This window comes from Myotis lucifugus, unplaced genomic scaffold, assembly GCF_000147115.1.
Source record: "Myotis lucifugus unplaced genomic scaffold, Myoluc2.0 scaffold_2, whole genome shotgun sequence".
NCBI classification, from domain to species: domain Eukaryota; kingdom Metazoa; phylum Chordata; class Mammalia; order Chiroptera; family Vespertilionidae; genus Myotis; species Myotis lucifugus.
In genome coordinates, this window is record NW_005871050.1 from 8943113 (window position 1) to 8959285 (window position 16173).

Below are 16173 nucleotides of genomic sequence, written 5' to 3' on the forward strand. Positions count from 1 at the left end.
TGAAAGGGTCATTCGACCGCCAAAGGGGTCGCGACCCACAGGTTGAGAACCGCTGCACTAGTGGGTCCCCAAACCCGTCCAAGAACTGCTGTACTAGATGGGTTGTAATGGCACTTCCGATCAAAATATTCTAAACCAGGGATTTTAACGCAACAAGTTTGAGCTGAGGCAAAAAGAGGAAGGAACAGAACGTGCCTTGTGAGGACCTCAGAAAACATGGGGTAGCTATATTACAGCATTCAGTGCCACAAAAAAGGCAGTAGCCCCTACCTCGTTACCCAGACCAGGGCAGGCTCTGGAGTTTATACAATTGTGGTGGAGCGAGGGCTTCCTGGTAACACAGAAAGGAACGGAGAGTGGAGATAGTGGGTGTGGGAGTTGGAGTAGCTCTTCCTCTCCCTTCTGTAGGTCAAGAAGGGAATAACACAAGCCCAGAACCAAAGAAAAGGTCATGAAGCTCTGATGGGAGTAAGGTAACCTGTCTAGTTTGGACTCTGCCTGACTCTCTGATGTCCACCTGAAAGGTGGGTAGTAGTAATAGGAGGGATCAGAGTTTTTTGAGAAGAGAGATGTTTGCCAAGCAATTCCTTCATGAAGGTCACTACCAGATCTGGAGGAAGGTGACCAGGCCATATGCCAAAGCCAACAACCTCAACTGAAAACCCTTAGACACACACATGGAGGGAGAATGACCTACTTTCCAACAACTGGAGCTGCCCCCAAGTCAAATAGGAGGCCTTGCTAAGCAGTGTTCCCCATGCTCCTGGAGCTGTTTAAGGAAAGGCTACCTGCCAAGAGTGCTGTGGAGATCTCTGTATTGGATGGAAAACTGGACCAGGCAACCTTGAAGGTTCTTCTGGTTTCAAAAGCCCATAAATTCAATAAGAAGTTTCCAAGTTTCTAGGAAACTAGCCCTCATTAGAGAAGACTGGTGCTACAAAAGCTCCTCTTCCTCCGAACACAAGTGGCTGAGGCCAACAGCTTGACAACTCATTCCTGACCAATCCATTATGGCTCTGACAGAAAAAAGGAAAAACTATCCCTGCTGTCTCACATAGTTGATGAAAATTAGCTCAATTACTCTCATAAGTGTAGGGATAGGTATCATATATGTCTCTACTTAAACAGAGCTGCAAATGAAGTTTAGCCTTCTTTGCATTATAACAAGCCCAATATCTACTACCGGCTCAGTGTGCGGTTATTCAGTTTTTGCTAATCAGGAAACGGCAGATATTTGCCAGCAGCTCAGGATGAATACATTACAGGAGACAATCAATTGTTGCTTCAAGGGCAGAGGTCAGAGAAAGAGAGTGAGTGCGAGATAGAGGTGTTATTTTTGAGCCCAGAGATGTGTGTTTTGCTCATCTAGAAATCCATTATAGGAATGCTCCTGAACAGTACTTAGTGAAACATACTGATATTAGCTAGGTGACAGGCTGTGCCTTCGTGATTACATATTATAGCATCTGACATGGCCAAAGAAAACCTGCTTTTCTCCTTGGGTCCAACTCGGTTCCAACAAAATAATGCCACCTCGGTCACCTCAAAGCTTCACCCTGACTCTTTTTTTGTTTTGTTTTATTAATCCTCACCCAAGGATATTTTTTTTTATTTGTAGAGAGAGTGGAAGGGAGGGGGAGAGACAGAGAAACATCAATGTGGGAGAAATACATTTTTTAGTTGCTTCCTACATACACCTGGTCGAGGGCTGCCGATTGAACCTGCAACCAAGATACGTGCCCTTGACCGGAATCAAACCCACGACCTTTCAGTCCATGGACCGATGTTCTAACCACTGAGCAACTGGCTATGGCTTCACGCTGCCTCTTAATAGCCTTTGTGGCTTTAAGGGAGAAAGCAAAGTTATGCCTACTTCTACTTTAAGTTATTCTGTTGAGTTGAGAAAACCATTGTACTTTATTTTAGTTTAGGAGCTGGAGACATCCCAGAAAAGCCAATTAATGCCCTCCTCCTTCCTGAACCCAATATTCTAGGTGAGAGAGCCTAGCCTCCCAAAAAACCCAACTCCCTCAAGCCAACCAGAGAATTCCCTGGTATTGAGTTGTACCACGCCAGGATGTCACTGTGGCCTTGACCATAGATTCAGACTTTTATAACAAATCGAAGGGTTTGGGCCTATGTATCCTCAGCTCACCTGTAGATTAGTCCAAACTCATTCAATTTCAACCCCAAGCTAAAACCTATGACTAGTGTCAAATGACCCCCTCTGGTCCGGCCAGTGTGGCTCAGTAGTTGACCATCGACCTATGAACCAGGAAATAATGGTTCAACTCAGGGCACATGCCCAGGTTGCGGGCTTGATCCCCAGTAGGGGGCATGCAAGAAACAGCCAATCAATGATTCTCTCTCATCACTGATGTTTCTATCTCTCTCTCCCTCTCCCTTCCCCCCTAAAATCAATAAAAATATATATTTTTAAAAATGACCCCCTCACCGGCCAGCATGGCTCAGTGGTTGAGCAACAATCTATGAACCAAGAGGTCACAGTTCAATTCCCGGTCAGGGCACATGCCCAGTTGCAAGTTTGATCCACAGTGGGCGGCATGCAGGAGGCAGCTGATTGATGGTTCTCTCTCATCATTGTTTCTATCTCTCTCTCCCTTTCCCTTCCTCTCTGAAACCAATAAAATATATATATATATATTTTACAAAATGACCCCTCTGGCAGCTGAGGCTCATAGCACCAGGTTTCTATGGGTGCAGAGGCCTTTGGCAGGTATAGAAAAGGCAGAGGGCGCCCAGAAGCGAAAGTCATGGTGGCTCGGGTGACAGCAGCTCACTGGGGCAGCACCCAGCCAGCCTTACCAGCTCTCCCTTTCCGCCGCTGTTCTTCTTCTTGCTCGGTCAAGTACTCCCCAGTCTGATATTTTCGGTTCTTCTGCCGTCTCCTTTTCTTCCTCTTCACCAGACCCTCCTCCTCATCTTCCTCCTCCTCCTCATTGGTGTCCCACATTTGCCGGGCAGCCTCTGTCCTCCAGGGCATTTCTCGGGCTCTCCACAGGTGCCTGCGGCCCTGGCTCAGCAGAGTCTTATCCTGGGCGTGGTGGCTGCGATACTGGGTGTCCCGTTGGGTCTTTCTCACCTTCCGACGCTTAGCTGGGATAGGGGTCACCTCCTCTTCCTCCTCTGTGGGGAAGACTTCCTGGCTTCCCATGTCACTGTCTGCCATTCCAGCAAAGGAGCTACAGATGCTTCCTGTAGACAGGACATACAGAAGGTGGTCAGGTATCTCTTCAAAGGACAAAGCATGGTGTTGAAGCAAGTGTCCTGCATTAGAAATCTGAACGTCTGGGTTCAAGTTCAGGCTCTGGCAGTTATTAGCTGTATGCTGTAGGAAGGTTCCTTCACTTCTGTTTCCTCATCTATGAAACAGGGATACTGTTCCCTGCCTTAAAGATCTTACAGGACTGTTTTGAGGCTCAAAGGAGATGATTTGCCCATAAGCGCTTTACAGAGTCTAATATATCACACAACTATTGAGTATCCAAACCACACACCCTTCCTCATCCATGTTGCCACTTTATTTCATTCCACAAACTCTTACTTAGTGCTTACAAGGTGCCAAGCATTTTGTGAGGAGCAGGAGAGGGCCACAGGTCCTTGCCCCTTGGGAAATTAGGATTTAGAAGAGAGTGAGGGAGGGCAGACTGGCATGGGGTCCCCTGCCCCTGCTTACTATGTGACCACCAATCTCGCTGATAGAGCCACCCTAAAGAAGCAGATCTGGGGCTTCACAAAAGAAGGGTCTCAGGAAAAGCGAAGCAAGAAGGAGTTCCTTTCCTGTGACACGGCCTGGGTTAGTCCCGCCCAAATGCTCCTCAGCCAGTCCCTCTTCCCTTATGTTGACCCCACCTCCTATTGAGTGGCAAGAGTCCAGGGGTGGAGCTTTCTCCCTGGTACCTCCCCCTATTCCACTGCAGCTGTTCTACACCTCTGGCAAAGCATTTCCCCTCCTCTCCCCACCACCCCAGGATGATGGTTTCTTCCCTACCCTCTTCTGCCACCTTGCCAAGAGGCCATTTTCCTCCCCACTCCTTCCTTCAATTCTGCTAACAACAAAAGTATAATCCTAAATTGGCCCAGTTTAGCACTACAAGGGATCTGACATCTCCCTCAGAAGCAGATCTGAGACACCACCCTCTTTCTCCCAAGGCCCGGCTATTAACTTAACCATCTCCAAAGCCAAGTGAGGTAAGCAGAAGAAAGAAATGGTTTGAGGCAAACAGAGCAGCCCTTGACCAAAGCTTCAAGTAGTCGCACCACTTAAAGACAGCAAATATCCAGCAAACTTGCCATTATACAGACCAGCCAGGGAACAAAGTGTTCTGGTTAATCTAATATTCTGGATAATACAGAATCACCATAGAGATCACACAGGATCACCAATTTCTAAAGAATCAAATGCAGTATAATGTGTTTAATGTGAAAATGGGGCTGGTAGCAATGTAAGCCCTCTTCGATGATTCAGAGGACACTTTAGGATTTTGTGAGGCTTCCAGGCTGTCATTATGAGTCCCAATTACCACTGTGCTCTCCATGTGCTGAAGTGTCAGTTAATAGAATGTCAGATAACTGAGCTTACACTGGGCCCTGCTTCCCCAATCTATCCACTTTGCATAAAAATCTGGGTGAACCAGAGTTAGGGTTAGGGCTAAATGTCTGTATCCAAGCTTGGCCCCAATAATCATGAGATGCCAAAGCTTGTGGTAGAGCCAGTTTGCCTAAGTGGCACAGGCCTTTCCGCTTTCTACCATTGGCTGCCAACAAGAGGTGTCAAATCCCTGTTCTGAAAATCTAAGTAAATATTCCTCACTACTTGGGCAATCCCCCCACCCATCCCCACCCTAGGCTCTCTCGTCTCCACCAGGAGCTGGGCACCTTGGCACAGTGAATCAAATTCCCAAATCTCCAACTGGGCCAATGTCAAAATCATTCGGCTAGATTTCTCTCTCTCTTGGCAGTGCCAAGATGGACCACAGCCTCGCACTCACTCACCAGACTGACTGCGCGTCCGGGTGCTCAGAACCACAGGGATGAAGTCACGGAAACTGCTCTTTGCTTTCTTCTCCAAGGAACCTGAAGTGATGTGTGGTTTCGGGGCAGAAGGCAGAAATATCACAGTCAGAGTCTAAGGACTGGGAAGCCCCCCCTGAGTGGCTCAGGTGGGAAAATCAAGGGAGGGTGTATGTTTTCCCTGGTTTCAGTTATCAGCTCCCGTTAGGCTGCTATCACCTACGTATCTCTTTTCGAGAAGGAGCATTTCCTGATGGTTTTGAAAACCTGGGAGTTGGGTCATTTTTGCTGACGCCAAAAAAAAAGGCAGTGCATCGAATAGATTCACCAGCATGCCAGAAAGGAGAAGGCCAGGCTGCCTGTATGACTCTGCGGCTGCTGCACCTCCACAAAGTTCTCACAGAGCTGGAGCAAGTCCCAGAGAAGGGTAACCTCAATGAATCTTAGAGGACTGAGCAAGGCAGGAAGAGGGGAGCAGGAAGCGGCAGACAGAGAAAAACTGCTATATGAGAACAGACTAGAAAAGAGGCAGGTCGTGTCAGACGGGCAAGGCCATGAACACAGGCTACTGTGGGCAGAAATACTTGGGCTTCTCTCTCTGATGAGGGCGCCAAGGAGCTATTAGTGGCAGAGGATACGGGTTAAGTACACACCTCCCCACCCCAAACATCTTGTGCGTCCCTAAATAATAGAGGTTTAGAATTTCTCTAAACCCTTCTAGCTGGCTAGCTGTTCATTTTTAGCTTTTTTATCATGGGAGTTTTCAAGTATACCCAAGGTAAAGAAAATAGTATAACGAACCCCATTCTGCTGTTTCGTCTCAATCCTCATTAAACTCGTTTCTTCTCTGAGCCTGGACCTATTGCAGGGTAATGGGTTGCCTACTCTGTTGCAGAACTGACTTTTGCCTGTCTGAAAACCACCTCTTTCGGCCTTCAGACTATGTCTTATTCTATTCTAGCAACCAGGGTGAGGCAAATAAGCCGCTTCTCCCTTCTCTCTTCCCTTTGATTTCAGAGGTGTCAATTATATCCTCCTTGCAGAGTGAGGAAGTCTCACTTTTTGGTCAGTCTCAGAGCCCCTCCTCCCGGCCTGCAGAGGGATCCCTCCGCAGCCCAGCCCAGCCCAGAGGGCCAGGACCCACGGGCCTACCTTCCTCTTGGCCATCTGTTCGTTTTCCTGGAGACTGGGACTCCGGCTTGGTTGGCTTCCGGTGCTTGTGCTTTACCCTGACTCCATTGTGCTCTTTTCCTGAATCTGAAGCCCCCTTGGGGCTTTTCTTGGTGACTTCCTGGGAGTCACTAGGTGGCTTCCGGCACTGTGGAGAGGTAGAGAAGGTCAGGTCTGAGGTCAGTTTCCCTTCCTAAGAAAGCTCTCCTAATATTGAGCCCTGTGCCCTGATTTTGACACATGGACACCAGGTGGGGGCCAGGGAAAGGGACCGCTGGCTGCCTTCCACAGCAGGCTGCAGAGGTTTTTCTAAACTTTATCCTGTGCCCTAGGTAATCCTCATAGACATCTATACCCCATCATTTTAAACAGGTCTACAGAGTCTGCATTCACATGCTAAATAAACACCCAAAGTCATTTTAAACGGTGCAAAATCAGGCCCCATACTCTCTATATCCAAACAGCAGTAGAGAGATAGGCAGGAAACAAAAATGTCTCTTCTGCAAGCTCGGTGACTATAGTGTTCGTCTAACTTCACTGTGAATGGTATTGACACCAACAACTGAAAATAATTCGCTATATGGACCAACTCAAGAAAAATTATCTATTTTCACGTGCAAATTAATAACAGAGAACAGATTCAACTGAAACAAGTAGAAAAGCATGACACGGGAGCAATCCAAATCTCCCCACACTTATGAAACGCATGGAAAAGGCCCAGGCATTATTAATAAAGCCACTTTATACTCTGCAGCACTTTCAACTTTTCACAATACTCTCCTCTTTATTATTTTATTTGATCTTCCCAACAACCCTGAGAGGGAAGCTACAATCATCCCCATTAAAAAGACAAGGAAACTGAGGTTCCAAGACAATAAGTTAAATGATTTGTCCTGTGCAACACATAACCCACAGCATATGCTCACTCAGGGGCTGCCACTTACCAGGCAAACCTGGCAAGTTAGCATACTTGCGCTTACAGTGACAAAGTGGCAGCTGGGATCAGTGCTCCTGGCTCCCACACTGGGCCTTTTGGCATCAGCTCTCATTCTTCTATTTCCCTACTTGTGTCCTCAACTGTTTTCCTCAACCCAACTCACACCTCCCGTTCAATGCATCAGACAGGCACCGTAAGGACACTCTCAGCCTAATAGTCACATATTCTCACAAGCTCCGAGGTCTCTTCATTCCACCAAATAAGAAATAGGACAGGGTAGGGATTTTCAGTATCTAGTATCCAGGGAATGCAGAATAAGCAAAATGTCTTAACAATGAAAGCAAGCCCTAGGAAGAAAGTTGTTTTCCCCAAGCAGACCTATAGGCCACCATCTTCTCAACCTTCCTAATGCTGCGACCCTTTAATACAGTTCCTCATGTTGTGATGACCCCCAACCATAAAATTATTTTCGTTGCTACTTCATAACTGTAATTTTGCTACTGTTATGAATCATAATGTAAATATCTGATATGCAGGATGTATTTTCAGGGGTCGCGACCCACAGGTTGAGAACCGCTGAAGGTTATCCCTGTCTAGCTCAGTGATGGCGAACCTATGACACGCGTGTCAGAGGTGACACGCGAACTCATTTTTTTGGTTGATTTTTCTTTGTTAAATGGCATTTAAATATATAAAATAAATATCAAAAATATAAGTCTTTGTTTTACTATGGTTGCAAAGATCAAAAAATTTCTATATGTGACACGGCACCAGAGTTAAGTTAGGGTTTTTCAAAATGCTGACACGTCGAGCTCAAAAGGTTCGCCATCACTGGTCTAGCTCCAGCTAAGGGGATGGCAGTTATCTTATTGATGGAACATTTTCCATGGGAATGGGGATCTCAATTCTCCAGGGACGGGGAAGTTGCCATTCCCCATCAAATTCCGGAGATTCCTACTAACCCATGGACACCACCTGCTTCTTATTCGGCTGAATATTCAAGTTCAGTTCCTCCCTTTGCTAGCTGCCAGTTCCTACAATCTAACGTGTTAAGAGAAAAAAAAAAATTGAGGAGGAAAGGAGATAGGAACTGCTGCTTAAAATTTGACCTTCGGATATGGCCAGAGAAAAACTATTTTAAGTCAGGGGGGGAAAAAAGTTCCATGCATGTAAATCTGAACATGTCCTACTTATTTCTGAATATCGTTTTTCAGCTGGCTCTTTCAAGTACAGATCATTAACTTTTACTTACTAAAACAGACAGAAACAAGTACATCATCTAGAAGGTTTGTCTGTATCTTCTGCAGGGGCAGCACTAAGAGTGAAAATATATTGCGTACTCCAACTTAGGCAAAAAGTTGAGAGGGTGGGGCCACTGTGTAAGATGAATGTTCCAGTGAGCAGGGTTTTGAAAGGTTTTCCCCAAGAAGTTTTACAAGGGATGAGAAGACAATTAAATACACTCAGAGCCCTGACCGGTTTGGCTCAGTGGATAGAGCGTCGGCCTGCGGACTCAAGGGTCCCAGGTTCGATTCCAGTCAAGGGCATGTACCTTGGATGCGGGCACATCCCCAGTAGGGGGTGTGCAGGAGGCAGCTGATCGATGTTTCTCTCTCATCGATGTTTCTCACTTTCTATCCCTCTCCCTTCCTCTCTGTAAAAAAAATCAATAAAATATATTTTAAAAAAACAAATAAATAAATACAGTCAGAGCCAGATGAAGCAGAACTCATTCTTCTCTGATGATTCAAAAGGCTCTTCAGGATTCTGCAAGGCCCTGGGCAGGTGGAGTTGGAGACAGGTGACTCTTGTGATTCTTGGCCGTGCCCTGAAAGGGGCTGTTTTAAATTAACTCCTGATCATAGTTTGCTTATCAACGTGTGTTTTTTTTCCTCAGGAAAATGGAATATAAGAAAAGAAAGTTCTAAGTTATTTGCTCTCCTGAAAAATGGGCATTTATTAAATCATTACAGGCCATTGCTAAGCACTGCCTCAAGGTCCCTAATCCTGTAACTTTACTCTCTGGCCTCTGCATCTGTCAGTGAGCCCAGTGAACTGTCCATCCAAGATAGGAATAGGCAGTGCCTAGCCTGTCATTGAGTCATCTGCAAGATATAAGCTCCATGAGAGCAGACAGCACATCTATTTTGTTAGCAATACTAACAGTAATAACAGCGGCCACTACCATTTACTAAGCACTTACTATGTGCCAGGCATTGTTCTCAGCATTTAAGTATATCACCTCATTTAATCTATTTTTTACCAGCTTTGTTGACATATAATTTGTTGAGATACACCATATAATTCAATTGTTTTTAACAGTCACAAAGTTGTGTTACCATCATTACTATCTAGTTCCAGAACTTTTTTTATCACCCCAAATGGAAACCCGATACTCATGAAGCCATAACTCCCCAAATCCCCATCCCCACCAACCTGAGGCAACCACTGATCTACTTTTTGTCTCTACTGACCTGCCTCTTCTGGACATTTCACATCATCATCTCCTTTCATCTTTACACAGCCCTATGAGTAGGCACTATTATTTTTTTTAGAGTAAGCACTATCATTGTCTCATTGTATAGATGAGAAAACTGAGAGCCAGAGAGTAACTTGACTGACATCACTCAGATAAGTAGGGCCAAGATTCAAACTCAGGCACTGTGCCTGGCTCCAGAGAGCACACTCACCAAAATGCTATACCTCCCTCCTGACAATGTATTCCCACTGCTTGGGAGAAACTGGCATGTAGGAGCTGCTCAACAAACACTTGCTAAGTGGTCAGTGAAACAGCTGTGCATGAGGGTGAACGATGCTATGGTATAGCTGAGATGAATGTGAACTTCGGAGCCAATGAGGACTGAGTTTGAATTCCAGCTCTGCTATTTAGTAGCTGTGTAACTTTGGATAACATACCCACTCAGTTTGTTTCCTTTATTTTCTTATCTGTAAAATGAGTGTAGTGTTTACCTCCTTGGGTTATTTTAAAAATTAAGTTAGATAACATATATAGGAAGCTTGTAGTATATAGGAGTTCAACAAATGGTACAACAAATGGTAACAACTATATTATTATTATTATTATTATTATTATTACCCCCAAGGGCAGATCACAATTACCTGAGCAAATGCTCTACTATTTATGCTCTACTATGTCATGTCCTATGTTCCTACTTGGAATATCTCTGCCATACAGAGATGGTTGTAAGGTCACTGAGTAAAACTCAACCAAATTCTATCCCCAGGGTTCTTAACCTGCAGTCCATAGGTGGGCTTTGGGAAGGGGGTGGGTCCATGGACCCCTTGAAATTATTGTCAAAATTCTGAAGTCATGTTTCTGGGGACAGGCTCTATAGCTCTCATCACTTCTCAAAGCACTCTATAGTCCAAAAAACACTAAAAACTCCTGCCACAAACAAATTCATGGTGCTCTGGCTGCAAATCTATTCATCGATGTATATCAACATCCAATTTGAACGCTTGTTAACATAACTTCCCCTCTACCTTCCTCTCTGAAATCAATAATATATATATATATAGATTTATTTAAAAAAACAATCCAGGCCCAGATACCCACCTGCCTTGCACACCAAATTTTCAATGGGCAGAGCCCCAATGCTGCCACCCTAAGCACTGGGAGGGGGTAGAAAACTGGTGGATGAGCCCAGAAGCCAAATTGGCTCTAGCCCCACTAAACTCCAAGCAAATCCTGAGCAGGCTCCCCAGTGGTTGAGACTACAACCTTGTCAAAGGCCCCTTCCCTCCCTGGGCCCCAAGTTCTCAAGGCCAGAGGTCATCGCGGAAAAGGAAAAGGAAGAATGGTTTTGCTGGGAAGGGCCTGTTATTGATTTCCCTCACCAATACCTTCTTCCACTTTCCAACCTCATCTGAGACAATGGCTTCCCTCTTCCACTTTCCAACCTCATCTGAGACAATGGCTCCCTCACCTCAGGGACCAAATCATTTCCCACATCCTACAAAATATAGCCCCTCCCCATGCTAGAACACCATATATGGAGAATGTGACTTAGAAAGGGGACAGCAGATTATTCACTCTGTACAAGCCTTCCCAATCAGTTCAGGTCACAGAGCTACTCAAGATCCTGCCACGGTTAAACAAGGTTGACACCTGCAGGACAAAGCAGGCCACTGGTGTCTCAGCCCTGCCCTCAACCCTCAACCTCAGTCCAATACTCACCTTGGGTCCATGAGAACTCCGGGCTATGACCTTTGCCTGTGGCAGCTGCTCCTCACCATCCTTCTCTTTGCCACATTTTATTTTCTTAGACGGCAGAGATTCAGTCACCCCATCGGTCACCACTGAGTCTGGCTGCCACTTGTTCTTGCAAGCAAAGACCCCTACGCTTTCCTGTTTCACTCGAGTCTGTGCGGCCTTACTCCGAACTTCGACTTGACCCCTCTGGGGAGCTGCTGGGAGGCCATCAGCCCGGAAGCAGGTGGATAAATTGAAGACCACATCACCGTCCACCTTCTCCATTTTCACCCGCCCCAGGTCCACCTGGCTTCCAAGCTGTGAAAGCTCTGTGCTGGAGCCCCTCTTGCCACTTGGGACCACGTCCAAGATGAGTTCCTTGGGGCGGCTGTCATGAGGTAGCAAAGGCAGCTCAGGCATCTTGCGCAGGTTCTGGGGGGTGGCCAGGACCAGCTCATGAGACATGTAGGTGGCCAGCACTTGGTTCTTAGGTTTTGTGTCTCCTGTCAGCTTCAGGCCACAAGCCCCCTGGGGGCCTTCTGTCTTAGGAGTGCCATCAGAGCAGAGGTGGCTCTCTGATTCCTCTGCCCCCTGACTCACTCTTATGTCCCCACTGCTAGGCTGAACAGACAGTGCTAGAGTCCCTGTCTGAGGGCTGAGAGTCAGAAGGACAGGGTTGACTTGTTCTTCATAAGGCTTGGCAGCGATCCGGCAAGTTTTGTTCTTTGTGCCAGTGTCCTGCTCTGGAGCAAAGGGGCCACCAGGCCGTGGCTGCCCCTCAGGAAGTCCGTGCACAGCTTCACTGGGGCCAACAGATGACACACCAGAGAACTCAGAAACAACGCTGGTGGGCCTGATGGGTACCCCCTGACTGGGGGTCAGCTGCCCGGCACTGGAAATGCCAATGGAAAGCAGAGATGTTTGATGGTATGGTGACCAACCAACAGGCAGGACCTGGGTGCTGGTGGGCTTCCCGTTGACTGAACACCGCGGGTAAATATTTGCTGGCCCGGTGGGCTTCCATAGAGAGAGCTCCTTGCTTTGGCAGCCCGGCAGCCCTGGGGCAATGCGGGCTGGGGTGTAACGTTTGACTGTGCTTGGCTGTCCCTCAGTCCCAGCCTGGCTTCCCTTCTTGCCACAGGAGGCACCAGTGCTCTTAGGCTCGCCTTGATCAATGATGGAGATGGGCTCCTGCTTGGGGAGATGGCGGGGGTCTCGGTTGAGGCCCAGGTTGGGCTCTTTGTTCAGCAGCAGGGAAGCAGGCACTGGGTTGGCCACTCCCACATAGGTGCCAGGAATGGTGCTGATCAGCGCAGTTGAGTTCTTCACCCAGGTGCTCGGGTCCCCATTCCTCACTATCTCAGGAAAGATGACGAAGGGTGAGGCAGTGGAGCCCAGGCACGAGGTGACATTGCTGCCGGCAGCCTGGGTTGTACGCTGAGACCTAGAGAGGACCGTGGAGAGGAGGGCCTTGCTGCTGGTGTGCACAGGGGTCAACACGGGCATGGGGGGCGTCTTGCGTTGGTTCGGCAATGGAAGCTTCTGGCGGTTGGACTTAGAGGAGAGGTCGAGGGGCATCTCACTGCACTCAGATGGAGAGGCCATCTCTCGCTCCAGCTGTGGAGGTGACTTGAGGGGAGAGAAGGTAACGGAAGTCCCTTCTGTTTGCTGCTCGGTGCCACCTGTCATCTTGGCGGGTTGCGGTGGGGCTGAGCTCACACTGGGGGCTGGCAGCAAAGGCTGTGGCGTTGGAAGCACCTTGGCAGAAGCAGTGGAGAGGGAAGTATCTGCCAAAGGCCCGGGGACCCCATCAGGCGCAGGCTGGGTGCTGGTGCTGCTGGATGGGGAAGCACACGGAAGCCTGTTCACCTCCAGAGAGACCACCTTGGAATCTGAAGTCAGAGGCCGGGCTACAGAAAATGCATATGGGTAAGACCGTAGCTCTGGGGAGGCCAGCACGCCAGGGATACACCTGTCCTGTAGGTAGGATGGCAGGACAGGGAGTGTAAGAGTGGAGGAGACCCCCAGAGTGGTTGGCAGTGTGGCCACACTGAGTGGCTGCCCACAGCTCGGAGGTGGGATATATACCAGCGGCTGGCTCGGTGTCAGTACTGTCCCTGTCTGAAAGGACAGAGGGACTTTTTGCATAGCTGGTGCCTGAGCTGCAGGAAAACACACTCGACTCAAACTAAAGGAGGCCGGGATGGGTGCAGACGTGGGAATGGCAGTTGGTGTGGCAGCCGGCATGGGCGTGGGGGCTGGAGTAAAGATTGGGGCTGGGGTGGGTGCAGGCACCGGTGTAGGAGCAAAGGCAGGGATGAGGGTGGGGGTGGAAGGCGGGCCAGAGGATGGGGTTGGAGTGGCCATGGGCACTGATGGAGGGCCAGGAGCTGCTGGAGGTGTGGATGCCGGCATGGGAGCCAGAACTGGAGTGGGGACAGGCGCAAGGACCAGGGTCGGAGCAGAAGGGGGCACAGGAGCCTGGATCAAGGTCAAGGAAGGAGCTGAAACTGAGACTGACATGGGGGAAGGGGCTGGAGCCGGCAGGGAAACAGGGCCTGAAGGGGGAGCAGAAGCCGGCACAGGCACCAAGACTGAGGCTGAAACTGAGAGGGTGTTCGAATCAGAGATGAGTGTGGGCACTGATGGTGGCGCCTGAGCCAGGGCAGGGACTGGTGCTAAGGGAGGGGAAGGAGCCGCAACTGAAGTGGCAACCTGGACAGGAACTAGCCCTGAATGGGGCACTGGGGCGGGGACAGAGAGAGGAACCTGGAATGGATCGGGAACAGATGGGGGGACGGAGGCAGAACTGGGAGCAGGGGGGCAGATGGGTGCTGGCAGCGGACTGAAATTAGTGGTAACCAGAGGCAGGGTTCCCTCCACGGGCACTCCAGTTCCCAGAGTTGCCAAAATGAAAGTATTTTTCTCCCCAACACCATGCCGAGAGTCCAAAGCCTTTACCCCAGCGGGCGAGCAGTCCACCTGTTTGCTCATTTGCGTGCTGAGGGGAGTCCAGGAGCAGTCGGGCCTGCTGCTGCCGGCCTCCGTGCTGTCAGTAGGGGGAAGCTTGAGCCCGTCTTCCGGGCCACTCAGGGGAACCAAAAGGCCCTCGGCCTCTGCCACATTCCCAGCATAGTCCATTTTTGGCTGGGGGCTGTTGGGCTTGTCTTCTGACTTGTGCCCAAGTTTTTCTGTTGCACTGCCATCTGCATCTGCCCCCCGGGCATTGCTGCCACTTCCAACTGCTGTGAGCTCCACCTGCAACGACAGAGCAACGTGCCCATCTTAGTAGTTCTCTGTGGAGGGCTCAAGTATCTCAAGGCCTGGGTGAGGCGATGGCTGGTCCTCTTTGCAACTTGACCAACCGGGTCTCGGCAGAAGCAAAGAGCAGCTGGCCAATTTCTGTCTCACATACAGCAAGTCCTGGGAAATACCCTGCCCCTTCCTGTCCCTCTTCTGAGGATGACAGGCTGGGCACATTGCCCGGGCAATTTAGCTCCACCCTTTGGCGGGTGGCATGTGGCTCCACATGGCCCCTTACCTTGGAAAAACTGCTGCTGACACAAAACTCCTGAGATCCAAAGTGCTGGCAGTCACCTGTCGTGGACTCCTCATCAGAAATAGGTGCTCTTCTATCATGGGAGACACAACCAGAGAAGGAACATGAGGCCTAGTCTTTGGGCTCCGACCATCTTCCCCAGAATGCCCCCTGCCTGCCTGGGTTCCCATAACCCTTCCTGCCTTGTTTCCCTTGCTGGCTTGGGGGAAATCGCAAGGAATTGGAGGGTCCAGGTTATAAACCAGAGCCTCCACACCCAGCTTTGCAAATTCTTGCAAAGGAGCCCGGTCTGATATCTATAGATTCCCCTCTTGGGGTCGTGTATCCTGTTTTCTAGGGCTCTCATCAAGAGTGTGAAAGACACCCCAGCACCTTTGCCTTGTCTCCAGAGCTTACCCATCAAAGTGAGTTACGGGGCATTGCCAAAAAGGGGAGAGGTGAGTTACAGAAGATATCAAAAGGCATGCAAACTGGGCTTTTCTCTTAAATGCAATCTTATTTTAAGTCTATAAAGGAAGCGGGCTGCAGGTACCATAAGGGTAATCCTTTCCTAAAACAAATAACCACCTCCACTGTTTCATGTTCTAAATATGACTCATCACCCAGTCACCCGATGGGCTTGCCTAGAGCAGATCCATGCTTATTAGTACGTACATGTAATGATACTGATTGGAGGTCACTGGGTGCTGAAGAGCATTTCAAGGGTACAACTTCTTTCCCTCCAGGGTACCTCTTCCCACCTTGTAGAGTAGCACCAAGCTCCAGCCAGCCCCTTCCTCCTGCTTTTCTCCCCTGCCTGTGTCCTACCCCTGCCAACTCTCCATTCTCTCCTTGATCTCCCAGCACCACTGCATTCTCTCCCATCCCAAAGCAAGGCCTTTAAAGCCACAGACTCCAAATTCAAATTGGTAGATCACAGGGAGAAGGGCCCAAGGCCAGAGATCTGGGTCCCACAGGAGGAAAACTTAACTGTATCGTCCCACCTGCTCAAAAATCTTCTCTACATTTCGGATAAGAACCTTAGAACATGGTACATCCTGACTTAAAAAAAAAAAAAAAGAAAGTTCAGACTAGGAGGGTGAAGTTAAAGAGAGAAAACCCATTGGAAGTTTGGTGGTTTGACCACAGCAAGAGCGTACCACTGCCTGCCCTAGGGAAGACACAATGGGGCAGCAGCCATGGTGCGAGAGGAGTTTGGATGCAAGAATAAAGCTCCAGCAGAAGTGCCCACTGTGGTTCCTACGGAGCAAAAGATCGGAA

The 16173-nt window shown here is 48.8% G+C and overlaps 1 protein-coding gene across 7 annotated transcripts in view; it reads right to left on the reverse strand.

Annotated features, from left to right (window-relative positions):
* BCORL1 (BCL6 corepressor like 1) overlaps nucleotides 1–16173 on the reverse strand; it is a 64669-nt gene that overhangs the window by 24148 nt on the left and 24348 nt on the right. For 5 of the 7 annotated variants that reach the window (XM_006082117.3, XM_023758053.1, XM_006082116.3 and 2 more), the window contains 5 exons: nucleotides 14896–14986; nucleotides 11340–14612; nucleotides 6187–6352; nucleotides 5017–5097; nucleotides 2827–3216 (listed from right to left, as the gene is read on the reverse strand). In XM_006082117.3, the coding sequence (XP_006082179.1) occupies nucleotides 2827–3216; nucleotides 5017–5097; nucleotides 6187–6352; nucleotides 11340–14612; nucleotides 14896–14986 (4001 nt within the window). Of the gene's footprint in view, nucleotides 1–2826; nucleotides 3217–5016; nucleotides 5098–6186; nucleotides 6353–11339; nucleotides 14613–14895; nucleotides 14987–15567; nucleotides 15851–16173 lie in introns of those variants that run through there. The other 2 variants (XM_023758059.1, XM_023758056.1) reach the window with 2 other exon arrangements.